At 41.9% G+C, this 21,636-nt stretch overlaps 2 protein-coding genes across 7 annotated transcripts; both read right to left on the reverse strand.

Moving 5' to 3' along the window:
- Positions 1-6,957: 6,957 nt before the first annotated feature.
- Positions 6,958-10,711, reverse strand: LOC118784171 (C-X-C chemokine receptor type 3-like). Of its 3 annotated transcripts, none has more exons than XM_036538232.1 (4): positions 10,634-10,711; positions 9,970-10,129; positions 8,536-8,889; positions 6,958-8,198 (listed from the first exon to the last, which is right to left on the reverse strand). In XM_036538232.1, exons 3-4 carry the CDS (start codon positions 8,881-8,883, stop codon positions 7,401-7,403), a joined length of 1,146 nt encoding a protein of 381 aa, XP_036394125.1. In that variant the 5' UTR covers positions 8,884-8,889; positions 9,970-10,129; positions 10,634-10,711; the 3' UTR covers positions 6,958-7,400. The 3 variants fall into 3 exon arrangements, with proteins under 3 accessions (XP_036394125.1, XP_036394123.1, XP_036394122.1); XM_036538230.1 differs by having other exon boundaries at positions 10,537-10,670; XM_036538229.1 differs by lacking the exons at positions 9,970-10,129; positions 10,634-10,711 and adding an exon at positions 9,756-9,918.
- A 3,861-nt stretch (positions 10,712-14,572) lies between these two features.
- Positions 14,573-19,073, reverse strand: cxcr3.2 (chemokine (C-X-C motif) receptor 3, tandem duplicate 2). 4 transcript variants are annotated; one of them, XM_036538247.1, is made up of 3 exons: positions 19,004-19,073; positions 17,406-17,533; positions 14,573-16,239 (listed from the first exon to the last, which is right to left on the reverse strand). In XM_036538247.1, exons 2-3 carry the CDS (start codon positions 17,442-17,444, stop codon positions 15,160-15,162), a joined length of 1,119 nt encoding a protein of 372 aa, XP_036394140.1. In that variant the 5' UTR covers positions 17,445-17,533; positions 19,004-19,073; the 3' UTR covers positions 14,573-15,159. The 4 variants fall into 4 exon arrangements, with proteins under 4 accessions (XP_036394140.1, XP_036394142.1, XP_036394141.1 ...); XM_036538249.1 differs by lacking the exon at positions 19,004-19,073 and adding an exon at positions 18,785-18,831; XM_036538248.1 differs by lacking the exon at positions 19,004-19,073 and adding an exon at positions 17,642-17,821.
- Between the last annotated feature and the right edge of the window lie 2,563 nt (positions 19,074-21,636).

The following is a 21,636-nucleotide window of genomic DNA, read 5'->3' on the forward strand; positions in this document are numbered from 1 at the left end:
TGAGCAGTTTTCCGTCATCTTCAGCAGGCTGTGTGTCTGAGTGATTGAACAGTAACTCACTCCATTGCTCCACCTGTTGTGCCCTTGCCCACTCTTCCTCACGTCTGTAGTGTTAGGAGTGAAGTTACCTTCTGCCTGCATAGAGTGATGCTAGATGGTCTACAAATGGGGTGGCAGTGTAGTGTAGTGGTTTGGAGCAGGGCTTGTAACTGAAAGGTTGCTGGTTCAATTCCCCACAGGGGCAATGCTGCAGTACTCTTGGACAAGGTACTTAACCCACAATTGCCTCAGCAAACAGCCAGCTGTATACATGGATAAAATTCTAATCTATGTAAGCCGTTCTGGATAAAGAGTGTCTGCTAAATGACAACAATGTAATGTAAGAAATCACCATCTGGGGTCGCGTGGGAGTTCCAATGTGCAGGGCTGAAATCAAACCCCTCTGTATGAAGAGAGGGTCCTGTTTTTCTGTGTGTAAGCAATAATCACAACTAGAGCAAGTCATTCCCTATGAAAGATCTCACACCAACAGGTGCAAAATTCCCAGAGTTTTGGCTTCTGTATCCGGAGGCCTCTCTGCATTCTTCTAGCATGTATGCACTCGCTCAGGGTAGTGCCATGTATAAACTGTCTAATTTTCTTCAGGGACAAGATTGTGATTTTGTGGATAATCTCAGAAGAGGTAGAGGACTGAGCTGCTGTAGACCCACTCTTCCCATAAAGGACAGTATCAAGATGCTGTTCTGAAAAGGTGAATGTACTGTATGTGCTATGTTACGTGCGGTGCACTTGTTACTTGCTGTTCTGCTGGCAATTCTAATTCAGAGATTTGTGACACTGTGCTGGTCAAACATTCCTTGATTAAGCAGTTTTCAAGCTACCTTAAAGGTCAAACATTCCAGTTTTCCACGAAGGTAGATTGGCAGTCTTTGTCTGTGTTTGTCTTTGTAGTTTGGTACTTGTTAAGTCAATTTTGTATTCTTATTGTGCCTCTACTCATCCCAAATATTTTTAAATTGAGATGGGGAAAAAAATCTTTTTATACATTTAAAGGTTAAGTCTGATTCTTTGTTCATTCTGGGCTTTGATGGCTACATTCAAGTGGAATTACAGATCTGAGTGAGGCCTACAACTCAGTCTTTGATGTGCAAGAAAAACTGGAAATCTGGAACTCAAATGGGTCTATAGTGTTAGTCTTGATTTTCTACAATTCAGTGCTGTAAGTGGCTCGTGCATTTTAGGACGGCATTATGTTGAGTCCTCCTGCTTTAGCCTGTTTTTCTGCCAAATCTGGCAACCTTATTATATTTTCTGCCTACAGAGTAGGCTACCGAGATCTCCTGTCCAGCGCCAAGACATGTTCAGGCTACATCTCCATCTACCAGCGCCTTTCAAAAATTGGAGTGAACGCTCTCAAACCCCTATCCCATCTGCATAGTAGGCTATTGAGGCCTCCTGTCCACACAGTGTGAAGATCTTTCTCTCCTGGCTACATCCTTGTGCGCACCAGCCACCTACCTGGCAACCCGTTGTGTTTCACACGCAAAGAGAGCTGCAGGACTGACCGGCAAACATTCTTGTGGTTTTTACACCGGAGTTATCCACAGTGGTCAAAATGAAATGCATACTGGTACTATTCTGCCTGCTCACCCTCTGTGACGTGCAGAGCTGGGTGAGTAAGTCCATAAACTGCGTGAACACCGCAGTTCCCTCAGCGACTGCCACTGATACACTGTCTTTATAGGCCTACTCGATCTATAAATCACTCGGTTATCTTTTGGCATCTTCATGGTTTGCTAATGCTGAATGATGTCTTTGTTGGTTCAGAAGACTCTTCTCTGCACTTTGTCAACAGATGATTAAATACAAAGAACGCGACAGTGTTTTTATTATTTTATTTTTGCTGATATCTGGGAGCGTTCAACCAAAGCCCAGTCCAGACGTTGGACAACAAAGTTTGCAAACTCCGTCTGACTAAAAAAGAAGGTACAGCTGGATTGGATTGGGTATACTACATTTTAATTCCCGTAACATAGTATCGAAAATTGATTTAATTATGAGTTGGGCGACTGATGCCGGTTGATTTGTGATCTCTGGAACTTAAAATAAATCAGTCCCAACAAAGACATCCACATTCATGATCGTAATGTACTCCGCACTGACAGACCTAGGAAAGGAGGTGTTGCTACGTATTGTAAAGCCGAACTCCGTGCGAGCGTGCTCCTTTCAGAATCTGTGTGCAGACAGTTTGAAATGCTTGCTGTCAACGTCGAAGTATCGAAAGATTTCCACCCCACCGTGGCAGGTTGCTGTCGTGTCTCAAGCAAAATGCTAGTATTTTTCCCTAAAGAACAGCGAAACCAGAGCGTAGTGGAATAGTTGTTATTATTATTTAAAATAGAATAAAAAATAGAATTTTTAAAGCTTATGATTGTGTGAAGTTGAACTTCTTTAATAAATGCCCCGACGCATCCTAATCGGCAGTGCCCTTATAAATCGACCCCCAATGACATTTTCCAGACAAAGTCCACATAAATATGTTGCCACTGGTGCCCTTACTAATGACCGCACTGTTATTGCTATGAGAAACACTAATGTCCCTAAAACCAAGTCCTGTTTTCTTCAACAAACTGAATGTTACACATCTTTCTTAGTGTGTAAGGGTGTTCAAATGTACAGTGATTGGAGCAGAATAACACTTATTCCAGATGTTGAAGCGGCCTGTGGTTTTTTTTTCCATGACAACGTCCTGGGAATTACAACCAAACATGCTCGACTAAGGAAATATTGAGTTAAAGGGAAGGATAACCCCTAGTGCTCAGAGAAAGAGTCTAAGCTTATGCATTTGAGAAACTAAGTATGGGCTGCTGATGGGAGAGCTAATTCTGTGTCTGGTTGGTTAAGGTTTCAGTTCTTAAATAAATGTACAGCTCTTACTAAGAAAGAAAGCCTGAATATTACTTATCGACCACTTGTGAAAGTCTAAACAATCCTTTTAAGTTTTGGAAAGTAATTTAAGTCCTTGAATAAAAATTTCAATTATGATTCACCTTTATGTGTACCTAAGAGTACAACAATGGTTTCTGACAGAAGTGAACGGTTTTAATGAAACTGCTTTAAAGATCATTTTGTCTCTTCTGGTTCTGTGTGTAACACTGCAGCAAACTCAGATAGTCAGGCTTTTCTTCATGTAGAAGTGAGAAAAGATCAGAGGTTTGAGATATCTGTTTCTGTGGTTTGCAGGGTTTTAAAAAGTATGGAAAAGGCAATTCGTTCTGACAGTTTGGTTCCACATCTATTGAAACTTGCAGCTGAATCTTTCACTAACCCGCAGTCCTCTACCTCTTCTGAGATTATCCACAAAATCACAATCTTGTCCCTGAAGAAAATCAGACAGTTTATACATGGCACTACCCTGAGCGAGTGCATACATGCTAGAAGAATGCAGAGAGGCCTCCGGATACAGAAGCCAAAACTCTGAGAGTTTTGCACCTGTTGGTGTGAGATCTTTCATAGGGAATTACTTGCTCTAGTTGTGATTATTGCTTACACACAGAAAAACAGGACCCTCTCTTCACACAGCGGGGTTTGATTTCAGCCCTGCACATTGGAACTCCCACGCGACCCCAGATGGTGATTTCTTACATTACATTACATTGTTGTCATTTAGCAGACACTCTTTATCCAGAACGGCTTACATAGATTAGAATTTTATCCATGTATACAGCTGGATATTTGCTGAGGCAATTGTGGGTTAAGTACCTTGTCCAAGGGTACTGCAGCATTGCCCCTGTGGGGAATTGAACCAGCAACCTTTTTGTTGCAAGCCTTGCTTCTTACCACAATAGGGTACTTAGGGTTAAAAATATGGCATAAATGTTTTAATTCATTGTGGCACCACACCTCTACTGAACATCATTACTGTACTGAATAAGTAAACTGATATTTTCCTTTAAACTGTAATGTCTTATTTTTTATGTTGTAAATGTGTCATTGGCTGAAATTTCATATGCTGCTTTTTTGAGTAGGTCTCTGTTGAAAAAGAGATTTTTAATCTTGGCGAGACTAACCTGGTAAGATAAAGGTTAAACAAAATCAATTCAAATAAAACAGTAGATGTGCCGCTGCTTAACGTCCAGCTATAGCTACATTAAATGGGCTACTCTTTTTTATGTTTTCTCCCCATCTATGCAATCTACCCATCTACCCTGTTTTGTGATTGACAGTACTACATAAGTCGCCTCACCATGGCAACCTCATACAGCAACAACGCAGGAGTGCTGAGGTGAGATAAATGCAATCATCTGCAGCCAACATATGTTTTTAACACCGTGAGTCACGCAGCGCACTACCAACTAAAACATGATTCTATCTAATTGACCTCATAAGCAACAAGGGAGACAACATAGGGGTGGATTCAGAATTGAGAAATTGTGTTCTGGAGCTGTGTTACAACTACGCGAATTCTAAAGGACTAACGGAGTGCTATGTGGGAGATGCAAAACAAAACAAGTGTCCATAATTTATTACCAAGATACTCTCATTCTGACCTGATACTTAAGGCAGCTTTCTGGACTGAAAAGTGCACCACAGTGACAATAAACACTTTTTTTTTATTTAAACATTTATTTTTTAATTCATTCCATTTGATAGCCCTGCACAATTGTCAATAAAATGTTTAATGTTTACCTTCTTTAAACATGATGATGATGTTCTCTTTTGAGTTCTGACAGCAGAGGTGGCAGATGAAACACATCAGCGAGATACGCTCCATTGATTATAAAAAGCTCAATAATTCACTCAACCACAAAATATGCTCAGCTCCCCTGAGGCTGAAATTCCCCCTTGGTTACAGAATTTAAATAATTTTCAAAAGGTAGCTTGTCTAAGGCAACTGCTGTTTTTGAGTTGAGAGACAGAGTGGAGTGTCCAGAGGTTGAGAGAGAATAATCAGTTTCTTCTCCATTTTCTGCTAGTGCCCTGATGCACAAGATTCCTATTGGGTAACCTCGGAAAGGTAAAGCTCAAGTGATGCACATGAGCACATATTTTCACAAAACCGGTTGCCCAATAGAAATGCTTCCTGGGTCAGGATGCCAGCTGCAAATGTATGTGTCCTTGGAGTGGATTACCAGTCATACCTGAAATACCCAATATCTTCTACGGTCTGGAGCCATTCCTTTGCTGTGGGGCAAAGCCTGAGGAAGACATTCTGTCTAGACATGTTCAGCATCATCCTACAAGTCATAGCATATCTATATTGTCTTTTCCTCTGCCCTGTGTTTTTAGAGAGTGATATGCTGCTTTAACAACTCCATGAACTCCTTAAATATTAATTGAAAATTACAGGTGTCGCCCATTATCTTTTCTTGTCCTTGGGCTGTGTCCGAGAACACTGAAATGAAATATGAGATAAATGAATGTTTTCTTTAAATAAATGAAAGAATAGATAAAAGTAATTATATTAATGTGTTTTCATCAGTGTTGGAGAAGTTGATCATGTGATGGACTGTGAGTCCAGCTAAGAATGCGACACTCTCTGGTGACTCTAGCGCTCGATTTCCTGTTGGGGCTTGGTAGTGGTTGCCTCTGTTTCCAGTTCCTTGTGTTACGTGTTAAAAAAAAAGAGGAAGGGGGAAATATATTGCACAAACATGGCATTTTTCACAGCTATAAACTGACAAATGCACGGAAGAAAACCCTTGGCATGGATAATACAGAAAAATCAAACCATATTCAATTGATTGAATAGAAATTGTCAGACCTAATTTCACACTGAAAGCGCGCATTATCGCTGCTCATGATCTGTGACCAAAGCTCCTTTTAAATAGGGAAGCTGTGGCTCAGCCAGCAACTCATTATCATGTTTTCTGTTCTTCGCTACATAAATTCTGCTCCTCTTTTTCTTGTTTTGACTCCCACCAATGAACTTCACAAACAAAGCCTGCCACTGTTCGCAATTACCGAACGAAATACCAGCACACTGAGATGGGTCTTGAAGAAGCCAAGTCGTGAAAGAAGTGCACAGAGATGGTCATTGTCTGTTTAATGCACACTTCTGAATAGGACCGGCTTGTGATCTTGTAGATCTTGTAACCTTTATACAGGAGCAGAAGCCAAATGATGTCACAGCAGGGGGTAGGTGGGCAATGTTGGAGGAACTGACCCGAGCTTAACTGAAACTGCTGCTCGGTACATTTCATAAGACAATTATGGCGTTTTGAACCAAACAGTATGTGGCATTTTTAACGACTTTGATATGAAAAAACACACAGGTGACTTGGTCAGTGAAGAAACAAACAAGTCATATACATAAAATGCCAGTTGGCTATATAATCAAATTAATGTGACATCAGGGGAAAATCACATAGTTTGCTTAATAAAAGCCAAATTGAGCAACGTTTGATTCTAAACTGTAGAAAAAGCCCAGATTCACTTGAGGCTGAAAAAATACAAAGCCTGTTGTCTTTTCCAAAAGGTCCCCCATATGACTATTACACCATAGATGTCAGCTGGTAATACTGTGATGAGAAGCAGCACTCTGGAAGTTCCACATTAAAGCAAGCATGCTGAGGGAGAAACCATTTGAATGTCATCTTTTCAAAGGTAACTATTGCAGTTTCCCTTTTTTACATTTTTCAGCGTTTGTGCTGATAAGCAGCCCCTTCTGGAATTACATAACTGCTTTAAGTCACTTATCTGATTTGTATGAAAAAAGTAGGAATTGTACCCTGGAAAAACCTGAATACGTGTCAACAAAAAAGTTCTGAGAACCCCCAGTTTCTGTCCCATGTAAATAGGGTTTATCAATGCTCTAAAAGATGGTAAATATTGACATGGGTATGGGAATTTTTTCTTCTCAAAATGCAAGTCATTTAGTGGCAGGGGAGCCACTTTGGCAAGGGCAAGGGTATATAAGAAAATCACATGCTTTAAGAATTTATTACAAGTCGTGTGTCTTCATATTCCTATTTCCTATAAATAGTTATATAAAAAGTGCCTAAAATAACAGTAGGAATGGGAATTATATATATACCGTATATAAAAAGGAGGGCCTGAGAAACAGATTTACAGAGAGCTTAAACCCATGTGTTCTTTGAACAACCGTGCTGTGGAAACAACCATTTTATATATAATTACAGGAGGATCAGGGGTACCACACAAAGTTATGGTAGAGAGTGGAATAGCTTATTATCATAATGCAGAATAATAATGATCCTCTTTATCACAGAGAGGATAACAAATACAAAATTGAGGAAATTAAAACGGATTGGCTGTAACTAATGCGAATTGGTAGGAGTGATATTTGCAAACACAAAAACTCTCACTTATTAGAACTGCTACATCCTGACCCATAATAAGTCTGTTAAAGTGCAGATATGCTGTAAGTAGAATAAAAGTCAGGAGGAAATACCATTGCTGCTTTTCTGCTCAGTCAGACTAAGCTGAGTCTGTTCAGTGCTTTTCGGGGGATTCAACTGGCCCATTTCCTCCGAGTGTTGGAGCACAGAGTCCTCCGGCTGGTCCCACAGGGACAGCTCGTGGTCGGCACGTGCCCGAGAGCGCCATCCCAACATGTCCAGCAGGTGGTGTCTGAAGTTGGAGCAAAGGCAAGAGTACAGCACGGGGTTCAGGCAGGCGTGCACGCAGGCCAGGGCGGTGGTGACCACCAGAGCCACGTCCAGGGCCGCCCTGCTCTTGCACGCGCCGCTGAAATCTCCCTTTGAGCGGAGCGTGTCCGCGATCAGGGTGATGTTGAACGGCGTCCAGCTGACGAAGAAGACCACCACCAGCGCCAGGATCACCCTGATGGCCTTCAGCTTCTGCGGCCCCTGGGAGCCCCTGTTCAGACGCAGCAGGATGCAGGAGTAGCAGAAGACCATGACCAGGGAGGGGAGGACGAATCCCACGACGTGGTAGAGGAGGCGGGAGGCCATGCGCCAGTCCTTAGCACTGGTGTTGAACTTCAGGTAGTTGTGAGTGCACACTGCTTTCCCTCCTCTTCTTGGTTCCGCTACGGGCTCCAGGAAGACCCAGTCAGGGATGGAGAGCAGGAGGCAGAAGATCCACACGCACAGACAGCTAGCCTGCACCGCCCAGGGCTTGCGACAAGAGTATATCTGCATAGCGTGGACAATGGACAGGTAGCGGTCCAGACTGATGCAGCCAAGCAGGAAGATCCCGCAATAGAAGTTTATCTGTGGAATGGAGAGAGATGAGGAAAACTGAGAAAGGAGCATGGAGTGACTTACAAACAGTAATTATTGCATTAAGGACATTCAGCAGTTGTCACTGTCTGGCATATAATTCTGCATATCTGCCTATACACAGCACTGATTCTAACACTGTAATACAGTTTTACATTGGAATTGGCAATTAAATTTTGTACAGTACATTTCCAGGAGAGCTGTGAGTAATTGTAAGTTTGTAGGTGTGGATAAGTTGTGCAACAGTCTGGACTGGTCCCAGCCGCACAGAGTCCGTGAACTTTCACTTTGCAGTCCCCAGAGGCAGAGCCAAAACAGCGCCCCCTACCTTGAAGATGGCTCCGATCAGCTTGCAGGACGGTCCGCCGAAGCTCCAGCCCTGGGCAGCCCCTACGGCCCAGAAGGGCAGAGTGAGAAGCAGCAGGGTGTCAGCCACCGTCAGGTGCAGGATGAAGGTGTCGGTCACACTCCAGCTCCGCTGTAGCCGGCACAGAACCCCCAGCACCAGCCCATTCCCCAGCAGGCCCAGAACCAGCGCCAGCGAGTACAGAATCGGGATGAGCACGGCCTCAAACTGCAAGTGGTTGCTGGCTGTGCATTCGTCCTCAGGGGTTTCGTAGTTTTCATAATCAAACGTAGTGTTGTGCACGAACAGGCCATCCAAATCCACCTCCATGGGCCTCTATGGAGAAAGAGAGCAGTGGAAATGCGGATTCATAAATCAGACGATTTTTCATTCGTCAACCTTTCACAAGAATATTGTCAATTCATTATTTTTGTTATATGTCAACAGTCTCAGGAATTTCACTGTCACTTGAGTTCACTTCAGTAGCCTGTAAAAGAATGTTGACTCTGGAACAAAAAAAAAGTCATATTAGGTCAGGAAAACTGCACGTTGTCGTCAAAGTTCTAAAATGTTACAGTATTGGGAGAGGTCATAAAAGTTCTGTCATTACTGAGTTGTCATTTCTCAGAAATAGCTGCTACTGTTTTACACACACACAGAGTCACATTGTTTACACATCAGCGAAAGATGAGGCAACATCGCAGCAACGTCAGCAGGAAAGTACATTTTCCTTTTCGCGAGAGCACATGACCAGCTGACAAACAGCGGTCTGCCTCTCAGTGTGTTACGTTCTGTGGTCTAACTGTATCTTTACTTCAAGATTAAAATGTAAAGGTGAAATACAAGAGCAGTTAGTGTTTACATTGAAGATCCTGACATTGAAAGTATGGGTGTGAGAGGCTGTAAAGAGTGTTCGAAACGAAACCAAAATGAAACATTTCCTAAAACAACATCCTCAGACAGAGTGGAGCCGAAGCTGAGGCTAAAAAAAGCGAAAATACGAGGGAATGAAAGCAGTGTTTTCACTGCATCTAAATCTTAAGCAAAAACATTGCATCCTGTTCCGAAACACAAAGTCCTCAGGGAGGAAAAAGCAGAAAAATAAAGAGGATAACAATAAAATAAATTAAAAAGACAAACAAGACAAGGCTGTCACTGCCAAAACTAAAGAAGCTCAAGAGTTGAAGAAAGAATGAACTTACCACAGTATTCATGATTCAGGCCTCAGTGGTAATAATTTTGGTCAGAGACTGCAACGGGCACATATGCTGTGTCCGTGTGGTTAAAAATAACTCCCCTACAGAGAGGCAGATAGCTTAGAAAACTTGGCCTGGTTGTCTTCAGGAAACAAGGAGGGGAGAGGCAGAGTAGTGCACAGAAACCCTAAAACTGAAGTGGAGACCCTGTGATACTTACAGTATATAGAGGAAGAGGCTGGGCGCAGAGGGAGAAAACTCATTTGCGTCCTCCTTGCTGGTGGTCAGATGATCTCGGCTGTTTCAGTAGCTTGCTGAGAGGTCAACGCACGCAACAGCTGTTGCAGCAGCACACTCCCGAGAGAGGGCTTGGCTTGTTTCTGTGCAGCGTAGTGTGGGTGAGATAAGCACAGGACATTAGCGCTGTTACTGCAACCACCCTGCTTACAGCACTTCTTTTAATGTAACGCTACTGTTTTTGCAGCAGCTACTAAAGCTACTGCAGCCCATCCAGCTTTCCTTGCTACTTGTTCTGCGACTAGCAGTACTAGTGTTATGACTGTTGTTATTATTTCATTATTTCCTTTCAGAGTAACCTAGAAGACTAGTGTAATGTAATGCATCAAACACATGTCACAGAAGCCACCACAGCAGTAATATAAGCACAGAACAAGTAACATACGTACAGAACAGCTAGACGTACAGCATTCTGAAATGTAATACTGCCATCAAGCTAAAAACAGTGCTTAACACGGTACACTTAAGCAACTAAAAGCAGCATACTTACCTCACAGCATAGGGAGCCTAACAGCAGTCCATAAAAGTAACAGTATCCAAAAGTGAAGCACTTTAAAGCAGACAGAGATGAGTTTGCTTACACTAACCTTTTCTCACTACGTATCTCTCGCTGTCTCCATTTTACTGTCCCTAAGCAGGTCTGAGAACAGGTCTGTCTGTTTTTGTTTCCGTATCCCTGGCTGTCTGGTTGATCCTCCCCTATACGTCTGTGAATTCCAGGGTCGCCTGTTTTCCCTCACGGGCCCCCCAGTGGCGGAGTGATGTACCTGTTACAGTCAGAATTCCCCACTATCTTCTGATGCTGACTGAAAAGGCACACTTGCGCTTGATTCCCTGAATTTAGACCTGTCCCATGCATAACACCTATAATTAAGGAATATTGACTATATGATCTCATGAGTCTCTTTTAAACGTTCTGTAATTTCAGCTGGTTTGCAGGCAATGGAATCTGTGGTCTCAGGAAAGTTCATTTATACCTCTTCAGGAGTGTCTGTCTAATACAGCCATTTGGTCTATGCATTAGCGTTACAGTTGCCTCTCTTCTCATGTTGGGAGAGTAATTAGGTTTATCAGTGCCTTTGTTCTCGAAGCCTGGGTGGGCCAGAACGGTGGGTCCTGTGAAGCAGAAAGATGCACACTCTGTAACAATCACATATCCGCCTTGTGGTACAGTGTACTTTTAGACTGTGATCACTGTTAGTAATATGATTGCTGTACTAATAGCCGTGCAGACTTTCAGCTCACTGTAAGTCACTATTAGTACTATGGTTACCATACTAGTACAATTACAGCAATTACCTCTCACACTCTTATAGTACTAGCACTACCAATATTACTGCTACCACTAATATTACTCTGTCTTTTGTTTGATATGTTAAACTGAGGTCATGAGTCTGTACGGTCATTAAAAATAATCCCACCTCAGCTGAAATGTGTTGAGTGTTCACGCACAAAATTACCTTACATTACATTCACTTAGCAGACGCTCTTATCCAGATCCAGAACTTCCAGCATAAAAGAACATAAGTGCATCCATTAAAGCTGAATGAGCAACAGTGTCAGACCAGGCTAACAAACACTCCCAGACCAGTGAGTGTGAGCATAACACCATTCAAGCCCTACCACAAGTTAAATTGTGCAACCTGACTAGACAAGAGAAGCCAAATATTCTACCATACATCACTCGCTAGATCACAGAACCCAAAACACATTGCAATACAACACATAAAATAAACAGCAAGTACTACAAGTAGCAGGTGCTGTGGGGCAGGGATTGAGGTGGAACCAAGGTGCAGTCTGAGGAGGTGGCTCTTTAGTCTGCATTGGAAGATGGCCAGTGATATGGCTGAATGGTAAAATGGCTGCTCTGCATAACCCTGGTGGGTGCTCTACACTGGCATTGGTTAAACAAGTCACTCCCCCTCCCCCAACTTCGCTTTAAACTCCAGGAGATTTATAGATGCTTTCCGCTATTGTTTATAATATTAGTCGTACTCATGCCGAATATAGCTACAATTGCTGCTACTGTTGCTACACTCATTCAGGAATGTTTCCAGATGTCTCACCCTACGCACATTTTAATAATAAATGATGATGAATCAAGTGAAAATATTGAACGTATAATGGAGCGTGTATTAAAAATGAACTGTTGGATGTTTTGAAATGATTCATTTCCTCCCAGCCTCTGTATGTCACTACCATCTAGATGCAAAGATACGCAGGAAACCTCTATAACACACTTTATTGTGTGCTATATCATCTCATAGTGTAATTTATGCAAGGAGCTCAAAATATATTTCAGAAATGTTAATATGACTGTTCATTTGCTTTAAATCATTATGGTTATTGGTAAACAATATATTCTTACCTGATCATTTCTGACATTAAATGTGCTCTATCATTGACCACCAGAGGGCATCATGATGAAGCAGTTGAAGGATTTATTTCCTTTTTATTATTTATTTCATAATGCTGACATACAAGATCATGAAGTACAGAGTGAACAATGTTTAACAAAAATGGGATGTCATGAAAATCATATATTTAATACATTATTAACAGACAATGTTCAGTACAGACTTCAGTAAGCTGAAAAGGTATTAATAGGTAAAGAGGTTTTATTTTTCCTAGAAACAACAAATCAATTGAGAACAATTATCAATGAGATGGTAAAATAATTAAACCGTTAAAAGAAAATGAAAAACCCTGAAGCGAATAAATAATATTTCAATATATGCTCAGTGCTATGCATGATTCTATCAACGAAAAAATGGGAACCTCCCCATATGATTGGAAAGGTTACCACTCACCCATTAGGTGGTGCACCACAAAAAAGAACTTTTATTGTGACAATGTTTTGATTAGCATGTTGTCACAATAAAAGTTGCTGTGGAGGAGTACCTACTGCCTGAGCGCTACTCCTCGTTGTAGTATATTACCTCTGCTCAGCGTGTAATTAAAAGGAGAGTGTGTACGCCCTCATAATATACACCCATACCCCTTAACCTTCCAACCATTGGCACCATTATCAAGCTTAAGTCCTTACACTGCAGACCAGTGTAAGCAAGTGCTGGCTATATAATGTGTGACACATCCAGGACACTCAACTCAAACACAAAGGTAATGGATAATAGAATAATTTGAGGGAAGCGGAGTGAAATGCCAAACATCTTAGGCCCAAATGTGTCCAAAGAGCACTGGAGCAGTATTTAAACTGATTCATATTGCTGTGCCATAATTTGCTTGTCAGTTCTGGCTTCTGCCATCAAGACCCAGGAAGTGCTGTCTATTAAGTGAAGTGCTGGGTCCACACATCCTGTCAGCTACACTAATCAGCTGTAAAGATATTCTGCATGATGGCCCCCCTGCTTCCGTCAGTGCATTTTCCGAGTATTGAAACCGTCATACAGGAAATGATATGGCTACCTGAGACTAAAAGTCAACCGGGCTGGCTCCGCTTGAGGCAGAAACGGTTTGCTGCCTGGATTTGAATATTCGTCGGTGATACATACGTCTTCATTTTGCTGTGTGATCAGACAGAGCTAAAAAAAAAAACCCAAGCTGACAGAATTCTGAAAATGTGACTGTGTGGTGTTCCAAACCGCCAGACGCGGCCTTACAGAAACATACAAGAAGTGATGACCTGGCTCTTGGTCTTAACCACTCTGATATTTACCACTCAAAAAATGATCTTGCACAGAAAATTTCACATGCAAAGAGACAGCAGATGTGAAAGTCAGAAGTTGACTGTTTCATGTCCCCATTTCTGAGTGGTGCACACTGGGTAAAAAACTATCTTGGTTCCTTGGTTGTCTGGGCAGCTAAAACCTTCCAGATATTGCATGAAAAAATTTCAGAAATACATTATTTTGGGCCACATAGCTATAGACTGCATACACACACACACACACACACACACACACGCACACCAATGTATATATATATGTACGTATCTACATATATGTGTAGACACATACTTGCATGTGTTTGTACCAGTCAATCTCGTCATTAATTTTAAAATCATTGAGTTAATTAATGTACAATAAAACCATCCTTATCATGGAAGATATCAGAAGGCCAAAGCAATTAATCAGCATGTGATTTGAGGTTGAATAAGAACAAAATGACCAAAACTGCTTTTCATGGTTCAGTTTAGGTAATCAGCACCAAATTTTACAACATTGGTCACTACTTAAGTAGTTTGCATCACAAGAAAGATTATAATCTATGTGTATACCAATAAAAAATCACCTGCATAATGCTATGTTGTAATGAATTAGTTCAATTAAAGTTTATGCCCTAACTGATTGAATTGAGTAGCTAAATTGTCCTCTTACATTTATAGCTGTAGGTGAGGTATCTTAATGTTTTCTTGAAGTCAAAGTTATGATCTAACATGTTCTGATGCTGTGGTACATTACAGTACATTACTGTCATTTAGCAGATGCTCTTATTCAGAGGACATACATAGGTTACAATGTTATCCATTTATACAGCTTGATATTAACTGAGGCAATTCAAGGTTAAGTACCTTGCCCTTGACCTTAAGTACCCTGCTGGTACAACAGCAGTGACCCAGTGGGGAATTGAATGTTAATACAATGTGTGAATTCAAGGGGCACTGTAAGATACTGTCTGAAATCTAAAAAAGTTTTAGATTTGATAATATAAAAACATTTTTCATGAGACATGCCACAATTTATCAATTATGCTCCCTCTATTTTTACTCTTCACATTCCCTCCATATCCCTTCTTCAGTGGCTTTAAGAGGTGGAATACTGATGGAGCACCATATGCATTCATCTCCAATATTGAGGGAAAAAAGCTCAAACCACTGATTGGATATACTGTTTAACATAATTACGACATACTGTATGAAGAGACATTACTGGATTCTGATTTTAACATGAAAGTGTGAACCGAAAACACCACAATGACCTCTTTTCCTGTTTTCCGCAATAATCATTAATGAAAATATTTTTTTCAACATTATAAATGATCATCATATTATTGTATTGAATTTTATTTATTTTGGTGGGGCGTGGTCCGTGCAATGTGACAGAGCTCACATCAGGGGCTACCCTGCCTCCAGTCCCTGTCTCCCAGGCCGGGTTCACACGACGACCGAGAAGTAGGAGGTGTTCTCGCTGTCTGAGCTGAACGACCCCCCGGCCCTGCGCCTCTCCTGTCTCTGTCCCCAGCCATCCAATCCCAGAAAGCCCCAGGACCCCAGCAGCCCCTTCCACATCTGCATCAGCTCCTTGCGGAACTTGATCCCCACGAATCCGTACAGCAGCGGGTTGAGGGCGCAGTGCGTCAGGCCCAGGCTCTCCGAGATGAAGGTCCCGATGTCCAGGGCGTCGTCAAGGCTGCAGCTATGCTCGATCACCCCCAGCCGCAGCAGGCTGTCCGTCAGCTGGAAGCCGTTGTAGGGTGCCCAGCAGAGCACGAAGACGGCGACCAGCGAGATGATGAGGCGCAAGGATTTGCGCTTCTGCCGCCGGCTGGCGTGGCACAGCGAGCGGAAGATGCGCACATAGCAGTAGAGCATGACCAGCAGGGGGAGGGCGAAGCCCACCACCAGGTTGAGCAGCTGCAGCCCCACCAGCCCTCCCTCGGGGAGCTGGTGGTAGCAGACGTGCATCTCGGAGCGCGGCAGCTTCACCACCTGCCCGTACTGGAGGTCGATGCTGGCCAGGGCGAAGCAGGCCACCCAGATGACGGCACAGGCGATCTGGGCGTGGTAGCCGTTGCGGCGCCAGCCCGTGGTGATGGCGTGGACGATGGCCAGGTAGCGGTCGAAGCTGATGCAGGCCAGGAAGAGGATACTGCTGTAGAGGTTGAGGGAGAAGACGGCGCTGGCGATCTTGCAGCCCGCCTCGCCGAACACCCACTCCTTGGCCCACTGCACGGCGTAGAAGGGCAGCGTGAGGGCCAGCAGCAGGTCGGACACCGCCAGGTGCAGCAGGAAGGTGTCCGTCAGGGAGAAGGAGCAGGGGCTGTTACGGGAGGTGCGGTAGCGCCTCACCACACACAGCACCAGGGTGTTGCCCACCACTGCCAGCACGAAGACCAGACTGTACACCACGGGGCAGAAGCGGCCGGCGAACTGCCAGCTATGCTGCGGACTGCACGGAGTTGCATAGGTCATGTCCGTGTCGACCAGACTGGTGTAGTCTTCATAATACATATACTAAAATCAAACAAAAGAACTTATTAGACTTATTAGACTTTCCATCCATCATTACCCTGTTAAGCACAAGGCATAACCCCAAGCCCTCTTAATGGGACACTGTAACACTGCAGGGATTGGGAACCCAACGGAGATCACCTGTCAGTGAGCCCCCTCATGACACCAAATCCACACATCTTTCAGAGCATTCTGCTGTTCATTCGGTTGCTTTAACGTTTCTGGCATCAGCTGTACATTTGAAATGGACAGTGAAACACCAACCAGTGTTTGAAAGGATACTGATGAGAGGCGATGTAAATAGCTCTTGCTTAAGAGCGGAGTGAAGAGCAGTTCAGAGCATATTTTGGTGAAAACCCAGCATGTATAACAAGCCCATTTTCATATGCAAAACATGGATGGGTTTTGTATAATTCAACAGGAACATCATGACCCACTTCATATTTAGTAAATGTAATGAAAAGAAGAGAGATCATTCAAGCAACCTAAACTCCACATGTCATTAGCAATGTTAAAATGCTCAATTCATCTGCTACCACTCAACTGGCTGATAGCTGCCTGTAAATGTAAGCTTTTTTTTGAACAAAGTTCCAGGATCTAGAACTGGGTACGATGTTTAACTTCTCTTTTTTAACATTTACAAAACACATTGAGCGCTCTAAGTTTAGCCAAAAGGGTTCTTAGTCACCTCTCGCACACTTCACGGAGTTGCTAATGGTGTTTCAAGTCACGCTTTGTAAGGAGCACATCTTTGTGTTTCATCATAATTTTACATGCAGGGATTGTTTTATATGTTGACTCCAGCTGTAAAGTGCTTATATTCCCCTGTGTAACTTTAAAGTCTGATTGCATGCGCAGATACACCCAGTGAATATACCTTTTGCAGCTTTATGGTGTGTTTTCTATTAATACAACTTACCAAAGACTCCCATTTTAAATGATCCCAATAACACTTGTCAGATACAATGGAAATATTAACATGACTTACAAAAAGTAAAGTACTTTTTAAAGTACTGTGTAAGCACAGCTCATATTTCTTACTGCAGTGAAACTAATATGTACAATGTGTTTCTCACAGGAATGGCTCAAGATTGTGTAGTTACGGGTTTCCTCAGCAAATCATGTCTTTGAGCACCAGTGTGTGCAAAATCAATCAATGCATCACTCACCTCTTCAGTGGTTGTCATTGCCATTGGCGGTGTGGTCATCGTGGTAGATGGACACCTGGGGCTCGAGCACAGACAGGACGCAGATGTTTGTAGAAAGATTCCTCCGTCTGCTTTGATTCTCCTTCTCGCTTTTGAAAGAAAGGAGAAGTGCTTTCAGAAATGCAGGAACTGAACCTTCACATTTTCCTGGTAACACTCATTAATAGGTCTTTGGCAATGTGCCCAACTATATTTACTTTACTAAATATAAGGGACAAATGAAGAGTCCCCAGGCACGTTGAACTCTAAAGCTGTATTCATTCCAGTGTTGCACAGCTGAGGGATGAGAGTGGTCAAGTGCCCGTGGTGTCCTGCAGTGTCCACTAGATTTTAAACTTCCGCAAGCAATCCCAGCTCTCTGAACAATGCTTCAAACCAATGCCCATCAGCACTGGCATGATAAAGCAAAGCGTTACCGCATAATGTTCCCTTGTCTGCCCATCAGACAAACCACACATTTTTTTTTTGGGGGGGGGGGGTGTTGGGGGTGGGTACTAAATGAGGATGAGGAAGGGAATGGGGGGGGTTTGTTGAGGGGGTCTTGATCGACTGAGTGTTGCACAGATCCACCTCATGACGGAAATGAAAGTGCTGCTCTTGCAGTGTGGTCTGCTCTACAAGGAACATGCCTGTTGCTTTTGCAGCTAAGGTCATAGCTTAGTTTCATGAAGAAGGTCATCTTCGATGCTGTCGTGCTTTCTGTATGCAAATTAGTATTACTGCAATTCTTGTGTACTCAGCTTGTCAATGTTAAGAATTTTGATCTTGTCCATTTTATCCTGATTCATCAAAATAAAGAAAAACAAGCATTGATACATTTGGGATTTGAAATTTTGCTACACGAACCTGATAGAACTGGTGTATACCTTTGAGAGTATTCTTTTTCATGTAACTTTGAGTAAATGTGTTTTTTTGTTTATTCCTGTGATAGTTATTCATTGTCTGGAGACACTTTTGTCCAACTTTAAGTACAGTTTGTCCACAACAATGTCACACAAAGAACAAAACAGCCATTTCAAAACAAAAAGCATATCTTGACTGTAAAATGAAATTCAAAGTAATTATACATACATTCCCACTGAAAGGTCAAGCAGCGGAGCTATTTTTCATGTTGTGAGTTGTGTTTTTTCTCCTAAAAATGTGGTATCATACATTTTCACAGTATGTATGGGCCCCACTCTGACACAAAGCAAATGAAGCAAAATTATACACATGCAAACCCAGGACGCTGCCCGGTTCTCCATCCAAGGTGGACGCCCATCGTTGCAATACCATGCATTTTAATTTATACTCTACATTATTTGGCCAAAATTCAATTTAAAAAATCCAGGAGTGCTCACCTGCATTCAGTGCTCTCACTTAGCTGCAGTAAATCATACCACAAAGCATGAAACTGAAAGACACCAAGTTGTAGCTGAGTAGCTAAGCTGAGTGTTGATTATATCTAAAAGTTGTGTTTGTTAGCTGACACAATTAAGCAAATTAAGAAAATGATCAACATCAATAATACCAATCAGTAGTTCACTGTAAAGGAATAAAATTCAACTAAAAATTCTTACCAGCTATGGGTCTTGGATTTGAAGAGGAGATTGCATCTCTGAGATGTAGATGTGCCTTTACGGTCAATGCATTAACAAGGGAAATGTTTTTTCTGACTTCCTGAAATATGGCTATTTTTATCCTTGTTGCTGTTAAGAAAAAAAAAACAGATATACCATAATCAGATTTGATCTATGTCAGACTTGTGATGAATATCACAGCCCAAATTTACATAGTGGCAGTTAGTCACTATAACTGTGATTATATTCACTGAAATGTATATTTACACTTACATTTATTAATTTGGCAGACGCTTTTATCCAAAGCGACTTACAAGTGAGAAATCTACAAGTGTAAAAATTTTAAATAAGTAACAGTAAACAATAAATAAATAAATGAACTTGCTTGAATACTCTACAGATATTCAAAGGTCAAAGACTCTTGACTCTTGGATGAAACAGATGCCTACCTTGGACTGTCTGTGTACAAATGTCTCTGGATTGTTAGTACTGTCCTCATAAACAGCAGCGCCATTAGCATGACACAAACTGTGCCATTCCGTACATTGTCCCAATTTATAAACACACACGGGGGTGATAAACTGTGAATGTTATCACCGCCGGAAGTGCATTTACAAATTGAGAGAATGCAAGCCTTGGAGTAGTTAATTTCACTCACTGTATACCTCAGCTACCTACCAGAAATAAAGAAATATCAAGATTTGAATATGTAAACATTATCCCATGTTATTATACTGTATGTACATTTGCTAAGTTATATATTTCTTCAAAGAGATATTGGGAATCTTGGAGGTGGGCTGGTACAGTAGGTGGCAGCAATGTATTCATAAGGACAGGCTTTTCCAGAGCAAAAAAAATCTCTATGCAAGACAATAATAATGACATTCTTTTTTTGTTTTTATTTTGTGTCTGCCTTATGCTAACTCACGTGTGACTTCAGTGAATTTTTTTCTTTCATCACCATATTTAATCAATGTGTGCATGAATGCTTTACCTCACAGCTTTTGATGTGCAATTAAATTAAAGAGAAATGGAGAACTCCCCATTTTTAAATGGTCTTGGATCGAGGTTAGGGAAAATATTTGTTTTTTCTTTTTTCTTCTTCTTCTTTTTTTTGCTTGTTTTTAGCTGTACTCCTTTTATAAAGTTGTCATTGTCCTTCACTTAATGTAGTATTGTTAGATCAACCACGATTAAATGATAAAACACATCTTTTGCTCCCCCTAGTGGGACAGTGACTAAATGACCTCGTACTATAGGCCTCGCGTTGAATACAGGAACAGGTTAGTTAATAAATGGGAGCAAAGACTGTAGGAAAAATATAAATTATTTTAATAATCTTAACGGTTAGAAAGCAATGAACAGAATAAAGCACAGTACACAAATAATTTCAGGTCCAAAGGACACTTTGTGTAGGTCCCTACACAATCAAAAAACCCGTCTCATCCTTAAGTATAAAAAAACCCACTCACATCAATCACTGAGCCACAGTTAAATCCCTGATTCCATTACTCCCAGGGTAGGAAGTTGCAAATGTCAAACAGGGAATCACACAGGCAGCAACAGCACTGGCCTGCACGTCAGTCAACTTGTGCAAAATCCTCACACCAATATCACGCAGCAAACAGAAGAACTAAGGCTAGGATCCAGGAATTTGTCTCACCACGAGCCTGCTATGAAAGGCTAATTATCAGAAGGTACGACAGATACACATTTCCCTGGCGATCAGACATGGAGGCCCCAAGGCTTTGCACAGCCTGTAAGGAAACTATGGGCATTTTCTCTCACATCCGTAGTTCAAAGAACCTCTTCTTGGTGTCAAACTGCAGCAGAAGGGTGAGATGTCATCCTTCTCATGTTTGCCACATCAAAACCACAAAAGATTCTGTGCACAGCTAATATCACACCCGCCACACCGAACTGACTTGCACTTACTCATTACATTACAGTTATTTCAAAGCCATTTCATACGTTAGGGCTACTAACACAAGAGCACCGCAGCCACTCCCTTTTATACGAAGACGACTTTCATTTCCTAATATCTTAGATAATCATATAAGAACACGCTGTAAACCTGACGTAAGTGATCTTATACAATTATCATGTGAAAACACTTATCCCCTCACACACTGAAGCTGTAGATGGTTTTATGTTTTTAGGATAGAATACAGTATTTACACTGATGTATGTGTCACACAGGACATTTGGTCATATGTTATTTTATGCTTATATCTTGTAATATAGAGTCTGTATGTGTACATAGCTGTTGGTGAGCACTGTGCTACTGTTTGCAGTTGCCATAAGAACCGAATAAAGGTTGCCCGTGGGGTTTAATTCAGGACTTTGTCCCTTTTACAGATAAAAGCAATGGAAGGTTTCTCTTTTTTAAGGGTGGCAGTGTAGCATAGTGGTAAGGAGCAGGGCTTATAACCAAAAATCAGTCAAATCAAAAATGTTTGATTCCCCACTGGGGCACTGCTGCTGTACCCTTGGGTGAGGTACTTAACCCTGAATTGCTTCAATAAATATCCAGCTGCATAAATGGATAGCATGTAAAAAATTGTAACCTATGGAAGACTCTCTGGATAAGAGCATCTGCTAAATGACAATGATGTAATGTAGCATAATGCTAT

This window comes from Megalops cyprinoides, chromosome 10 (assembly GCF_013368585.1).
Source record: "Megalops cyprinoides isolate fMegCyp1 chromosome 10, fMegCyp1.pri, whole genome shotgun sequence".
NCBI classification, from domain to species: domain Eukaryota; kingdom Metazoa; phylum Chordata; class Actinopteri; order Elopiformes; family Megalopidae; genus Megalops; species Megalops cyprinoides.